Source organism: Passer montanus, unplaced genomic scaffold (assembly GCF_014805655.1).
Source record: "Passer montanus isolate IOZ18808 unplaced genomic scaffold, ASM1480565v1 scaffold19, whole genome shotgun sequence".
NCBI lineage: Eukaryota > Metazoa > Chordata > Aves > Passeriformes > Passeridae > Passer > Passer montanus.
In genome coordinates, this window is record NW_024366480.1 from 2,936,923 (window position 1) to 2,953,244 (window position 16,322).

The window sequence follows — 16,322 nt, forward strand, 5'->3', positions numbered from 1 at the left end:
CAAAAGCCTAGGACAAGTCCCAGCGCTGATGATGACAGGATACTTATGGGAGAATCATCTCTAAAACAGGGCTTTATATTGCATACCCCAGTGTGTGTAACTGTGAGCCAACAGCTGATATCCTGGCACCTTGTAAGGTGCCATATTAATTGTTGCAGACCAGTGGTTTTGTTTAATATTATTAATTCTTTCCAATTACAGCATTTCTTTCAGTTCTAAGCAGTTGTTCTTATACAACCCTTTTATACTTACAAGATACACATTCTAGTATGCTGAGAAGCTGGATTTAATTCCAGATTTTATCAGCACATCAATCCATTGTTTCTCTCTCTGTTACACCAAGATGGGAAATACATGTGGTCAACTGGTCTGCCATTAGCACCCCTTTGAAATCTTTATATAAATTTCAGTTTGTGTAGAGATCTTTATCTCATTTTCACCAGTTACTGAAGCCCATCCCAGCTCTGTAAACAAAAAATTCAAAGCAGCTGGAGAGTCAAATGGGATTCAGTGCAGGCAGCTACTAACCTGAGGGGCTCTGCTGGGTCTGTGCTGTTCACCCCGCACTTGCTGCCAGTGAGGGGCTACCCAGAGGGCTGCTGTGACCCAGATCAGAACAGACTTTCCCTTGCTGTGTTAACAAGAAGCAGCACAATACAACAACCTCTAATTTCCACAAAGGAATGCTGGTCAGTCTTCTGCTCTGATGAGCACAGGTCTGCAGTTCATTTCTGTTGTTATGTAGCTGCACAGGTGCTTCTGCAACTGCAGCAGTGAGAGACAGGGTGACAAAAAAAAAGTTTTGTGGGTTTCAGATCCTTAGGGTCTCAAGTAACCTCCCACCATCCAAAGGGGAAGACTGAAAGCTGGTAGAAGTAGGCACAGTGCCTGTTTCTACATTCAGCCTTTTTACACACCTGTCCTTTCTCGTGGTGGTTGTTTGGGGTTGCCTCCCCCAAAAAGTGTCACTGTCTGTCACCAGTCTGTGCTGTGGTAGGCAGGAGATCTGCTCAGGGTGGATTAGGCCTTTATCTAGGGCCAATTTCAAATGTGAACATTAGTCTCCTGAGATAAAAATCAGTATATTTATATACTGTGTGTCCAGCCACACATTTTAAAGCAGTATTTGAAACCTCAGCTAAGTCTTTCAGGAAAGAAAATTGGTAACAGAATCAGGAGCCCCATTTAACAGTGCAGCAGTATTGGTAGAAAATAATTATTAGGAATGAGGTAAATAAAGTTACAGGTTGAGGAAAACAAGTTTCTGTGAGTCATGGTTTGCCAGCAGCACATGGCCAGAGCACTTGGACAAGGACATGCTCCGAGCTGCTGCCACTCTCTGCCCTATGTTGTTCAGTGTCTTGGGGCCAGTTCCTTGGTGTGTGCTGGCTGATGACCTCCTTCATTCAAGGAACAGACCTCACCCACTGAGAAACAGCCCATGCATGCAGAGTTAGGGTTCAGAGTTGGGAAAGCTGCAGAGGTTCATTGTGGGGTTAAGTATGTTTTATTCACCACATGGAATGAGAGCACTAAAAAATAAATCTCCCACTAGCTTCTCCCAGATAGGATTGTATTATCCAAAACAGGGCTTCCATCACTTTGGATTTTGACAGAAGGGGTATACAAATAGTTTGGCAAATAGGTAGGCTTAATGTAAAGGGTTTCTTATAAAGACAGGCTGTGTCCCCACAGAAGTGTACTGTATTCAGTCTGTTCAGTTCTGCATTGGCTCTTATGCCTTTCCCAGGTTATCGTATCCGAGCACTGAAAGCTAGTGAACTACTTATTACCACTTTAAATTAACAGTGACATTTTACTTAATTCTGGAAAAGATGTAGTTCTCCATGTATGTGCATTTACCTGTTTCAGTAGCCTGGGTAGGTTTGCACAGCCCATAACTTGGTCTGCAGAGCCTGTCTAAACTCCCTTCTGGAGTTCACTCCAGAAGCCTTTTGCTCTCCCCATTTGATGGCCAAAAGTATTGTCAAAAAGTCTGCAACAGCTGTAAGTCAATCCAGGGTCTGTAAGGTTCTATGAAAAAGGAAGCAAATTTACAAGATTTTAGCCAGTTCAGCCCTGGTGGAAAAAAACTTCCTGATCTGCAAGCAAGCCATCAGTGAGTCACATGGCATCCTGAAAAACACAGCTCATGTGTGTCAGCTCTGGAGACAGAGGAAGCACAGGGCAGCTCAAAGGGATAAGAGGCTTTTGGAAGGCCATCAGTGCAAGTGAGTCACAAAAGTATGACTCACCCAGTGAGACATACATGCAAATTCAGTGCTGGCAGTGTAATCTACATGAGTTAGGTTTATGGAAGAATTTCTGTCCAGACCTTCTAAGTAAAAATATAAGTTGGCCACTATGAAAACACAAAGTTCTCCTCATCACCATCATGTGTGATTACATGGGTGTCTTGGTTTGAAAGAAAACAAAGGGCAAAACTCCAACCCCCAACAATGGGAAGCAGAAAGCTCCAGAGAGAACTGCTTCAGTCCTGCCAGCTGTGTTACCGACATCCTGCGGATCTGACTCCAGCTCCTCCACATCTCCCTGCCTCTTATCTTCCTTCCAGTCACTTTGCTCATCTCTGCTACTCAAACTGAAATCTCTCCTGCTCATGAAGGTGGTGGTGGCTATTTTGCCCAATCAGTTAAAAAAGTTGAGACAACTAGTTGTTTGACAGGAAGCAGCACTACCCAAGCTCCAAGAACAAAAGCAGCAAAGTTTATGACCTTGCAGTAGGTATATTGCTGCTATTATTGAGGGTTTTGTTTTACATGGGTTTTGTTTTACACTGGGAAAAAGAAAAAAAAACCAAACAAACAGTATTTTAAACAATGTTTAATATGTCAGAAATAACTTCAGATGTCAATAAAATCTATTACTTTGTCGATTTTCTCTAGTCAGGCAAGAATACCAAGACCCCAGACCATTCCAGTCACATGGAATACATTGATTTAATAAGCCACCTTTATATATTGAAAGCCAGTAAGGTGTCCCCAGAACCTTCTCAACTCTAAAGAGCCCAAATTCTATCAGTATAAGAAATGACTCACAGAGCCCCCAGACATTCTCGCAGTCACTACAACCAGGGAAGTGACTGTGCCATGCTTCTATCATGCTGATATTCATATTTATAAAGAATGGAAATGCTCTATCAGAAAAACATCCATGGTTTATTTTCTGCACAGAATAATAAATCCCTTTTCCTTGCAGGGTTACTTGATAAGCTGTGTGTGGAACTGTTACCGATACATCAATGGCAGAAACAACTCGGATGTGTTGGTGTACATTACCACCAATGACACTGCGGTAAGGATGTTAGATGGCAAGCATTTGTGTAATATTATGCATTTAACGGCTTTATTTTACGTTTCTGACTCCTTAGTTAACTTAATTCCTTTGGCTGTCCTCATCTGTTGGTGATGCTTGGACTTCAAACTCAGGGGACTGGCGTGCAATGGTTGCAAATCAGTCTATTGCTAAAATGTGGTTTTATTTTATGCATATTATCTGCTAAAGAATCTGTGTTAATCATAAACTACAGTTTATCTCATGGCCCCAGGAATGACCTCCAGTTCTGAGCTCTCCAGCTGTGTGATGATCTGGACTGTGGAGGGACTGATTAGGGCTCAAGGATGCCTTGGTCTACACCTGCTGTGAAATTCTGGTTTATCTATAGAAACTGTGATTTAGGACACTTAACATCTGGTGTAGTGCTTTACAAACTCACAGAGAGGAGCTAAAAGGCAGCAAAAGTTCAGTGATTCATTTTCCAGTGCATGATGGGGTTTGTATGGTAGGGAGACCAAATGAAATAAAGATTGACGTGAAAGAAATTAATAAACAGATTTTAATCTCAAAGTACAGAAGACATAGGTTCACTTTATAGCAGTTTAGTGCTTACGTGCACATGTGCAAGACATGACTGCTAAGCAATGTCTTGCTTTTTGCAGAAGGCACTGAAGGACTACTGAAGGGAAGAAAGGGTCTCTGGAAAAGAGCCAGTTCTGTTTGCAGTGGTGTTGTCATGGAGCTGCTCAGTTCCACCCGAGCTACACACAGGGGGCTCTGTGCCAGATCAGCCCCTGGGGTGACCCAGGGCTGATGTAACAAGGCTCTTTACACCATTTACATAACAGAATGAGAGCAGCACAAACTTGGTCCTCTGGATCATCTGGGCAAAATCCCAGGATTGCCTTGCTCAGGTTTTCCTAATTGTGGGTGGTCTCCATGCACTGAGGTTTTAGACTGTCAGCTATAATCCTTTGGAATGAGTGATTCCATGCAGCCACAAAGGCTTAGTAAACCATCACTACTTTTACATGAGAGATGTAACTCTTGCATAGTTATTTATCTTCTATACCTGAAGCTTTAAGAAAAACATAAGAAGTTTTACAGACCATGATCACAGCTGGCAACCAGGACAGTTAAGTATAAAAACATGGATTTATTGAGAGCTAAGAAGTATTACTATTTTCTTTACTGGAACCTACTTTGAATAAAACCAGGAATTTTATGTGAAATAAATTTGATAGCTTTTTTGTTCATCCTGTAGGTAGTTGTAACTCAGCTTCAAACACTGTTAACTCTACAACCCACAGAGCCAGCAGGCTCAGCAGTGGGAGAATGTCAGCTGGATTATCTGGGAAACTAAACTTAGTTTTTAAAAGTTACATTAAAACCACCTGCTTCACTGCTGCCTTCATAAAACAAAAGACTGTTTTTTAGAGATGCCTCGCTACCAAAGCTCTTCTCAGTACTTTTATATTTGGTAACTACCAAATGTTTCTGTGAGAAAAGGAAACCCTTTTATCCCATTCACAGATGACATTATTGGACTGAGCCTTTAATTTAACTTCGCTTATCTTGTTCTTAGAAGAAATCTAAAGCAAAAGCAGGTTGTGAGAAAGGTTGTGTATTCCTAGCTAGGGCTTTGACCATTGGACTCTTCTTCCTTCCCCAGTATTTACACTTATTTAATTTTAATAAGGTGAGAATCTGTTCCTGTAAGGTATGATGCATCTTTCTAAAGAAGTTCAATAAGATGACATTAAATAAGAAAGAGCTGTTTGGGAATCACTCAGAAAAAAAACACTCAAAATTTCTTCTTTGTAAGTACAGAAAGGCTCAGGAGAAGGGCAAGAGGAGAGTCACTAATAGCCTGGCTTTTGAATTATGTATTTGAGGTGGAGGCAAGCTTCATTCAAACCCATGTCTGACTGCTTCTTTCTAGATAGGGTGTGAGCGCCTTCACCTTTAGGTGACACATTCCATATCCATCTCCTTCACATCCTTCCCTGACGTGGGGTTAAATCCCCATCATTCTCCACTGTGAGTCAGAAGACATTTCTTCCCTCCCTTCACCCCCTGAAATCACAGACTTCAGGAGATTATATTTTTCTGCAAGTATATCTGCATTCCAAAACATACACAAACCCCCCTCTCCACATGACCGTAAAAAATGTAGGCACAACACTGATGGTTTAAAATGAAGCATGGAAGAGCAGGGCTTTGTAAGTGAAATACTGAGGACCTCTGAGAGTTCAGAGGTCTTGAGGAAACCTTACAAAATTTTGAAATGCTGTGATGGGTCACTCCAGTCTGTTGAATTGAATAATATTCTCACAACATTCAAGTGTACTTTTGTATTGAAATGGTGTTCTTTTCATTTTTATGAATGCTGAGAAACTTCTTTCAGCAGGGCTTCTTCATATCAATATGCCTTTAGATAATGAACTACAAGTTTCTTTAAAAATATGAATCAATCTCTACCCTCTTTATTGAAATAAATATTTTTAGAATCAAACCTGATACCTGAATTCTAACAGAGCCTGCAGGGTACATTCTTGTCTTCAGGGATGTTTTTTTGATATGTACTTGTCATCAGTATTAGCTGAAAGAATCTGAGAAACAAATGGAAACAAAAATCCAAGCTTAAATATGAGACTGGGTGTAATTGCTACAGTTTAGAGTAAAAATTTTAAGCATTATGGAATAATAGATTCACAGAATGGTTTGGGTTGGAAGGGACCTTCAAGATAATTTAGTTCCAATCCCCCTGCCATGGGCAGGGACACATTTCACTAGACCAGGCTGCTCAAAGCCTCATCCAGCCTAGCCTGGAACACTTCTGGGAATGGGCCATCCACAGCTTCTCTGGGCAACCTGTTCCAGTGTTTCCCCACCCTTGCAGTAAAGAATTTCTTCCTAATGTCTAATTTATACCTACTCTCAGTTTAGAGCCATTCCCCCTTGTCCTATCACTACATGCTCTCATGAAAAGTCCCACTCCAGCTTTCTTGTAGACCCCCTTTAGATACTGGAAGGTGCTTTAAGGTTTCCCTGGAGCCTTCTTTTCTCTGTTTTTGTGGCTCTCCTTTGGACTGGCTCCAACAGGTCCATGTCCTACTTATGATGAGGCCCCTAGAGCTGGATGCTTTCTTCTTTATTGAAGGATTTTCTCTTAAAATCCATCCTTAGTCTGAATTGCTTCATGCTACCCATTTGCTCTGGTGTTCTCAGCACAGAAATTTCCAGTTAGTTCCCCTGGTCAGACTGGTTCTTATAAATAATGCTCATAGATCTGTTCTGTAACTAACCTTTTATCAGCTACCAGATAATCTGATTTTTGTCACTCACTGTAAGTGGTTTAAGCCATCCTTTTTGCAAATGTGCCATCTGGAGCAAACATGCCTCCTCCCACTGCAGGCTGTGAATGGGATACTCCTGCTGCCCACTAGGTGAGAGATCCTCCTTCTGTGACCTTTGATCAAAACTTGACACCACATGAATATGCCTGGCTTGGCTCCACCAGCAGACTGTGCTGTGGCATGGGAGGGCCAGCTGATGCTGTCAGGGGAATGGCCTGGACCCCAGGCAGGGGAAGATGTGACACTCTTATGCTCCTGAGGACCTGAGGTCCAGCTGTGTACATTAGTCACAGCAGTCTCTTGAGAATATGGATCTCCCTTCTCCTAAGTGTCTTCCAGTACTTCTCTCCCCTCAGTTTCTGGAGGTGTCTGTAGGAGGTTTTGGCATGGCAGTTAAGTGCTCCCATGCATTAATCTGAGGATTGCTTGTCCCAGTTTCCCAATCCATAGTAACCTGAGGATTGTTTTTCCACTTTCCCAATCTGGGATTGCTTTTTCCTACCAGTTTCTCAAATGCACCATGGATGAGGGTTAATTTTCCACACAAGTTTAAAGTGTCACAGTAGTACCATGGAAATGTTCATCCAGTTTGGAAAAATTGCCATTGTACAGGGGCAAAAGGTAACCCAAAGTTAGACATATGTTCTCTGGAGCAGTAGCAGCTCTATTGTGCTCTTGGACAGCCAGGGGATTTCAGTCTGTCTATTTTAAACTCTCACTGAAGCCAATCAATTGAAGTTTCATCTCTGGTCATGCTGCCAGTGGGGATAAAATGCAAAGCTGTAAATCTCTCTTCAAAGTGGGATTTAGATCTTTATGTGCTTTATAAAATCGCTTCAGTAGATTTTATCTTACATACACGTATCCACAATGGTTAATGTTACTTTTTTTAAAAATGCAGATATATTCCCTCTGTGGACATGACCTCAACTAAGCAGCCTGCAATTAATTGGTCAACACCTTTGTTTGCTTTCCTTTTCTCAAAGCAATAGGAGACCTATCTGAGAGAGTTAGAGTTAGATCTTTCCTGCTGGATGATTTCTCTGAGCAGAGGAAGAAATTCTTTGGTAAAGCTGGAAGAGCCATTCTTTGTATTACTATTGTGTTATTAATTTGGTGATTAATTTGGCTATGGACAGAGGGAAGGATCCTTAGACTCATGCCAGTTAAACAGACTGAAGCATGAGATGAATCTCAGAGACAGATAAACCATAGTAAAAGCTTTTATTTCTGATAGGTGCTTTGGAACCTGTGGTTTCCAAATGCTGAGCCAGATTTGGGATGGTATGTGTCAGAGTAGAAGACAGCTCAGAGAAAAATTCTGCTTTAAAAATGTTTTCCCTAAAAATCCTACAAACTTGTCAGTGCTCACCAGGTATCTGGTCTTGTGTGGCAGTTTGTCTTCCACAAACTGTTACTGGGCCACTAGATCACAAATACCTTTTTTCAGTGAACAGTAACCAGGGAAATATTTTAAAATGAGCTGGCACCACAAATGCATATCCCTGGCCTGACTCACTGGGTGCATTCAGGGTCTCCAATGGAGTCCAGGTAGAGGACCCTTGGCCTTCCTTATTGGAAACTGTCTGATAAAACCAGCAAGAGGAAAGGCAAGTAAAACAGGACATGGAGAAGAGGAAGAAGAATCAGGGGCAAGAAATAAAGGTTGTAAATAAACAAGAAATAAATGCTGGTAGCTGGTATGGCAGTTTGTGTGCCACAAACTGTTACTGGCCACTAGATCACAAATACCTTTTTGCAGTGAATAGTAACCAGGGAAACATTTTAAAATGAGCTGGCACCACAAATGAATATCCCTGGCCTGACTCACTGGGTGCATTCAGGGTCTCCATTGGAGTCCAGGCAGAGGACCCTTGGCCTTCCTTACTGGAAACTGTCTGATAAAACCTGCAAGAGGAAAGGCAAGTAAAGCAGGACATAGAGAAGAAGAAGAAGAATCAGGGGCAAGAAATAAAGGTTGTAAATAAACAAGAAATAAATAAAGGTTGTAAATAAAACAAGAAATACCCAGTGCAATAAGTAAAGGGGATGGTTCATTAGTAATCCAATGTAATAGTCTACATGAGACCTAGAAATGTGGTTTAAATGCTGGAGTTGTTTTTCTTCAGACTTGCACTTTGTAAACATAACAACACAAGCAATTTCTTTAATGAGATAATCTTCAAAGGGCTCAAGATCCATATGGATGCCAACATTCACATCTTGGTAGTATGCATGTGCCACATGTGCAGTTCTTCCTCTTCTGTTTGATTCTGAGTTGCAGACAAGTATCATGATGGTCTGCATCTGCCAACAAACAGCTCTTCAGCTGCTCCAGCTTTTCATATTCTACTTCCAGTGAAGTCCCATGCCTTGTCAGCCTTTCATCTTAGTGAAGAGATTGGTCCTTTATTTTTCTATTTTTTTCGCTTTCCATCTTTACATCTATTCTCAGCTCTTGCTTCCACTTTTTCCCTGTTTATGGAAGATTTTTTAAATTAAAATCCAGCATTCCCTGTGGCCTGAATTACTTCATGCTGCTTGTTTTCTCTGTTGCTTAGTGCTATAGGCTAATTGCACTTCTTGTTATGGGTCTCAACCATTATTAGGTAGCTGCTGTCAGAAGTGAGCTGTACTGTTTGGAATGGACTATTAACAGTGTAAATCTGGGACAAATACCCTCTTAAGTTTAAAAATAAGACTTCCAAAACATTTTGATTTGCCATGGCAGTTATAAATTTACCTGTCAGCTAAATGAAAAGTTCAAAATACATATGTTTATCTATTTTCCTAATTGTTTCCTATTTTCCTAGATTGTAAATCTGTATTTATTTGCAGTTGACATATTGGAATTTGAAACTCATATGCAACAATTTGTGATAGATTTACAATAAAACAGACAAATCTGTTCTCATTGTTCATAATTAGATTAAAGAGAAGACATGAAATGGGGACATGTAATTTAAGTCTTCCAAATCTTTTTGGGTTCACTAATTTTGTATGTTGCAATGTAGGTAAAAAACAGTGTTTATAAATTTGCAGTGTTTCTTTAGTGCTTTTTATCCTAATGGGATTGCTTCACTATCATCTGACAGCTGCTGCTTTTTGGGCTTCAAAACACAAGTCAAAGTCTTCAATATAATTCCAAGGATACATATCAGTGCAGCAGGTCAATGACAACTTAAATCCCTGTTGCCCAGGATGTATGGGTGTTAAGCTGAGCTGTGTGTGAATTTTCCAGGTCAGGCTCAAGTCATAGTTACACTGTGCACCAAAGGACACGGGGGAGGTGGCAATTTGCTCAGGCAGGTGTTGCTCAAACAGGGAGTTGCAGCAGGCTGTGAGAGGCAGAGTCCCAGCAGAAATGAGCCATGCTGGGGCTTTACAGCCATGGAGTTGGCCTGTGCAGGAGCCCTGCCCTGCTGCAGAGCTCTGCCCAGGCGTGGTCCTGCTGCAGCTCCAGCACGACCTCATCTGCTGTCACCTCATCACATCCTCCTGCACAGCGCAGCACAGCGCTGGCCTTTGCCAAGCAGAGGAGGAACTCCTCACACATCCCAGTCCCTCCCTGCCCAAGGCTCTCTGACGAAGCTCTCCCAGCCCCATAAACCACTGAGATGCTGAAGAGCTCTCAGCTGGCTGTGGGGAGTGGTGACAGCTGGTGGCTCAGGGGTGGCTGTGTGCTCTGAGATCGCCTGGAGGCCACGCTCTGCTCCCTACCAGGGAGGAGCTGCCTGTGTTTGGCAGTGGTCAAGAGGCCTGTCCTTCTGTGGCTGTTAATGGTTTCAGCTAAATTATGGGCTTTAAGACTCATTGCATTTCACTTTAGTGGCTCCCTTAGAGCAATTGTGCTCTTCCCAAGCGTCCCTTGGGACTCTTTATGGACACAGGGCTGTCCACTGTAGTCTGTTCCAAACTGCACAGCACTTGTGGGTTTGGTCCTCTGTCTTATGAGCAGTGAGGAAAGCAAGGTCTGCTTTAAATTAACTTAGGGACAGACACTCAGCTTCAGAAAGGGCAAGGCTGAGTGGGTATTATCCACCAAATTTAGAAGATATGCAAAAGTTTTGGGGAGTTTCTGGCTGCCAGGTGCTTTATGGTTGTGATTTACTAACAGTAATAGATTTTTTTTTTACTTACAGTAATAGAATTTTTTATACAGACAGGAGCCTTTCCAGCAGCATCTGTAATGTTAGCATGGCTGTGATAACGACACTGTTGGGAGATAATCAGTCCTGTTAAACAATTTGGGTGTCCCATGTGAGCTATACCCAGCTTTCTGTCTTGTTAACACTTGAGTGGAAGACAGTTTGTAATTGTAAAAGATAAGATTAGAAAGAGAGGTAGTTTAATCATTAAAAAGTCCACTGAAAGAGTAGTGATCTCTCACAGTTTTCTGCACTCAAGACATCAACCATTTGTTACACAGAGTAGAGGCATGCTTCAATGTCTTCAGTACTGATGACTTGAAAACGAATATACCCTGAGAAAGCATTTGCTTATCCAGAAAATGCAATTTTGAAAACAAAAAAAAAGGAAAAATTTTAAAAATAATGCTGTTCTGCCTGTACAAAATCATGATGTACAGCTAGAGATGCAGCAGTACGAGGCTGACCAAGACGTAGGAAAGATGTCTGTGACCTGAAGAGGGCTGTTGCTCCATGCCTCTGAATGGAGAGAATAATTACACCATTATTCTGCAAGACTTTTATGAGGCTGCACATGATGAAACAAGACAATAGCTTCCTCAATTCAATTTTCTTCCCACGCAAGGGTAATCACAATCTGTCCCTAAATATTGTTGTATCCTAAAAATTTATACATTTATTCATCTATCAGGAGTGCTGAAAACATTGTACTGCTTCATTGCAGAATTTCATAAACTCATGTAAAGTTTCCTAAATAGTGTCTTGGAGAGCTGGTGGCTTGGAATAAACAAGCAGTTTTGCCAAAGAAAAGCCATACCAGCTCTAACCTTGAACAGATGATTTTGGAGCACTGAACCCTACTTCTTTGCTGAATGGGGTTATAAATTATCTCTGAGCTATTCTGCTTCCAGTTACTCCATCTGTAATCGTTCTAGTGTGGTTTCTAAAGGAAATACATACATATAAACATGAAAATACTTCCTGTCCACATTGAGAGGATGATTTCTTGGGATTTATTTGAAAGACAACATGTAATGAAATCCTTAAATAGTAATTAACTAGCATACTTTGGATGGATTTTTCAAGCAAAAGCATCCAAATGAAACCATAACAGCATCTGTGTATGAAACAAAATCAAACATTTCTCATTTTATATTAAATAAGATTTGACTCAGATATGAAGCTTTGGTTTTGGCTCTATAACCAGTGCTCTTTTTATCTGGGGATAGGGAGAAAGAAAAAGAGGAAGAAGGGAACACTTTTTAAGACATTGGTGTGTTACTTCCTCAGAAACATTTGCTTTGACTGGACTCATTTGAGCAAAGCATCCATTAACATTGCAAACTAGCACATTTGAAGCAGATATTCATAAGCATTTTCTTATAAGCATTGCTTCTAAAGGGCAGGTGATGTCATCTGGAAGATCATCTGACCAGGTCAGATGGGTGAAAGTGCCTGCCACTCTCCTGAGCTCAAATGTAGGTCAGCTACCTCCCCAGCACCTTTCACATACCTGGTCCTGGAGCTCTCCCTTCAGCTGGACCCAAAACCTGCAGGGGAGCAAGGATCCTTAGTGAGATGGAAGAGGGCAGAACAAGAGAGGATCTAATAGAGGTCTTAAGAGTCATGGGTGGCAGAGGGGTGCTCACTGGCTTAGAAAAGAGCTAGGGCACACTCAGTGAAACAGCTCCTGGCAGGTTTCATAGCAAACCAAAGGCATTTCTTCATGCAACACCTAGATGAGCTGTGGGTCTGCTTACTAGGGGACATTGCCGTGCTGGACATCAGCATGGATTGAAATGCAGGCTAGAAAAATGAATGAAAGGAAAATTCCTTTAATAACCAGTAGCCCAGCAAGTCCTTGACAATCAAATTTCTGACAGTTTAGAGAATTTTCTGGGCAAGTTGTAACTACATATGCACTGCTCTTTCTAAATTTCTTTAATTGTTCTGTCTTACACTTCTCTTTATCATCCACCACGTATTACTGTATCTGGATGGACCTTTAAACTTACCCAGGAGAGCTGTTCCTATATGATTGTGCTTAACTGCAGCATTCGCTTGCACTGCTCTTTCTAAATTTCTTTCATTGTTCTGTCTTGCACTTCTGTTTCTTTATCATTCACCACTTGTTACTGTGATCTGGATGGACCTTTAAACTTACCCAGGAGAGCTGTTCCTACATGCTTGTGCTTAACTGCAGCATTCTGAAAGCTAATCCCTACTTCTGTCTCCACTGCTCGCACTGTATGCAACATCTGACTGCATCTCACCATAGAATTATTATTATTATTCTATGATTGTGCTTAACTGCAGCATTCTGAAATCTAACCCTTACTTCTGTCTCCAGTGCTTGCAACATCTGACTGCATCTCACCATAGAATTATTATTATTATTCCTCTTTCTTTACTACTGGAAGAAAGCTCCCTCTTCTCCTGAAGGCTGTCAGCCTTTTCATACAGTCAGTGTAAAAATGTGAATTTGTGTTAAGGGACTAAATAGAAAACTGAATTCTCAGTGGATTTAGTTTTAATACTTGTTTCTCCACTGGTGGGTGCTGTGTGCAGTTTTGGGCACCACAGTATAAGACATAAAACTATTAGGGAGTGTCCAAAGAGGGCCACGAGCATGGTGAAGGGTCTGGAGGGGAAGCTGTATGAGGAGTGGCTGAAAGCATGGTGAAGGGTCTAGAGGGGAAGCTGTATGAGGGGTGGCTGAGGTCACTTGCCTGTTCAGCCTGGAGGAGAGAAGACTGAGGAGAGACCTCATAGTGGCTTATTTTTTGGCTTGCTTGCAAGGGGAAGTGGCAGACATTGATCTCTTCTCTCTGGTGGCCAGTGGGAATGGCCTGAAGTTGTGCCAGGGGAAGTTTAGATTGGATATCAGGAAAAGCTTCTTTACCCAGAGGGTGTTTGGGTACTGGAACAGCTCCCCAGGAAAGTGACCACAGCATCAGCCTGACAGAGCCCAAGAAGCCTTTGGACAAGGCTCTAAAGCACATGGTGAGACTCCCAGGGATGGTCCTGTGCAGGGCAAGGAGCTGGGCTTCAGTGATCCCTGTGGGTCCCTTCCAACTCAGGATATTCTATTCTGTGAACTCTTGGAAGCTCATTATAGAAAAAACATATTTCTTCAGACACTCTTGATAAATGCTACCTCTACAGAGAAATGTTGAAAACTTTTGAAGGCCGGCCTCAATAAAATCACTATATTTAGTAGCTTCCAGTAAATCTTGTACAGGAAATAAAAACAAGTGCTACATTAATAGGCTTATTTACTTTCAAATAAAATACAAAATTGATTAAATAATCAGTGATATTTACATATAGTCCAGACCTTATTGTCACACAAAATACTAAAGGAAATAGCTACCACTTTGTGGCTCGAGTCTCCACAACAGAGCTTAGACTGAAGAGATTTGGATATCAGAAATTTTTAAGAAAAAAAAACCCACTTAATTTTACATTTTCCTTTGTAATCTCAGACAGCTCAGAAAAAAAACCCACATTGTCAAACTTGACAGGGAAACATTGCAAAGAGAGAATTATTCTAAGCGTTTCCTGCCCACAGAGTGAAGCAATCAGCTGGCTATAGCTGTGTATGCACACAGACGTCTGCTGTTTTCCCCAGGTGATCTTCACAACATCTGTGTAGTCAAGAGCCCAGCAGTACATTTGGGACTATCTTCTTGAATGGGACAGGTGGTTTTGATGGCAGCCTTCCCTCTAGAGCTGTTTGTAGGCTGGATGCTGCTTCACTGCAGCTGAACGTGCTTTAGGTTGCAGTTAATGGCTCCTCAAAGCACCACAGCTGTGGGAGGAAATTCCACTTCTCTTGGCTGGGTAAATGGCAGGACAGCAGGGAAGTAAACATGAAATTAGTAAACGTGATTGCATACCATTGAACCCTCTCCAAAGCACACAGTGGTGTCAGATTGGTGCAAGTAGGTTGCTGGTCATGGCTGGAATCACTGAGATGAAATGAACCCAAAGCAGAGGGCTGGTGCAATTAGGCATTGCTGCTTAAAAACCTCTTCTTTCAGTTCAGTTGTCTCTGAACCTGATGCATTAGCCTTGTGCTGAATTGAGGAGAAAACATACCCTGCATTAGGAAAGGCATGCAGTGACTGTATTTCAGCACTGCATCCAGCACTGGCTCTGGCATATTCTTCCCATCTCTCTAACACTATTCACCCTGTGGTTACTCTTCCTCTTTTTAACAACAGAGAATACAGCCTGATCCTGCTGACACTTTGTATTTGACCTGTGGCTCCTGTTGCCCTCTCTTCTTTTCTTTCCCACATACTCAAATCACCCTGAGGATTTGGGTGTCTGAAATGTAAAGGTCACTTCTGCAGAAGAATTATATGCAGTCCATTCAGAGCTGTGGTGAAGCATTTGGGATAAACATTTTCAGGCACAGGCTGAAATTTCTGCAAATACATATTTAGTTTGTAAATATTTCCACAATTTAGCACCTGTCTCATACAGTCATATCCAAGTGTCATGCAAGGGAGTTTTGACTCTGTCTTGATGTTTCCAACATCTTTTATGACGTAACAAATAATACGCCTGTTTTATAAATGTGAGATTCTTCTAAGGCAAAATTGAACAATTTGTCAGAGATCCAAATGATAGCAACAAGACCAGGACAGGAGCAGGAGTAAATAGCAGTAGTAATGACCCTAATTCCACACAACTATTTATTGTAACCTGTCCCTGTCATCTGTGTGATGTAATCTGAAGTCCTTCAGCATAAAGCAAAGGTGTTTTTACTGAAAAAGCTAAAGTTAGAGAAAACATTGTGAATGCTCAGTATGACCATCAGTACTTATCATAGACCTTTTTAATCTGTAGCCCTTTTTTGGCATTTAAGAAGGTGTTGGATAAAAGTAAATTAGAGCTGTGTGTGTTTCTAACAAGACATCAACAAGGTTTTTTGTCATGGGAACTGCCAAATGCTTCTTACAGCAGCCAAAGAGAATGCTGTTCAAACTCAAAGCTGTTGTGCAGCAACAGTACCATTCCATCCAGTGGAGAATAAAAATGGCTGTTGGAAAAATCAATCCACAGCTCCCTGGAAACACCTAAAGATTTCTGTTGAGTTCAGTGAGGTTTAGGTGAGAATGCAGAAATCATCAATTGATCAAATATTTTATTTTACTCATACAGAACCAAGCACATTTTCTCCTTTGGAAAGAGGAGATCTAAGAGCTTGAGTTCAAACAGGAGCCACTGCAGCAATATGAGAAAACATACATGTGCTGAAGAAAGAAAATTTTCTCCTGAAAGTTCAAGTAAATGTGGAATCAGCAACAAAGATAAGAAGTGATTATTGAAATAATGCAATATGCTCCCCAAAGCAGGCGAACAAAGAAAGAAACAAACAAAACACTGTTGAGACAAGATTAGTATTACCTGTGTTTCTTCTCAGATAAATTTCTAAGCAATGCCTTAAAGAACTTATTCTCCAAAACCAGATTAACCAGGATGTAAAAAATAGGAAATGACATATGCT

The 16,322-nt window shown here is 41.3% G+C and overlaps 1 protein-coding gene across 1 annotated transcript in view; it reads left to right on the forward strand.

Moving 5' to 3' along the window:
* Positions 1–16,322, forward strand: part of LAPTM4B (lysosomal protein transmembrane 4 beta) — a 60,210-nt gene that overhangs the window by 37,368 nt on the left and 6,520 nt on the right. The window contains exon 6 of the mRNA XM_039706274.1: positions 3,220–3,315. Coding sequence (XP_039562208.1) covers positions 3,220–3,315 — 96 coding nt within the window. The remainder of the gene's footprint in view (positions 1–3,219; positions 3,316–16,322) is intronic.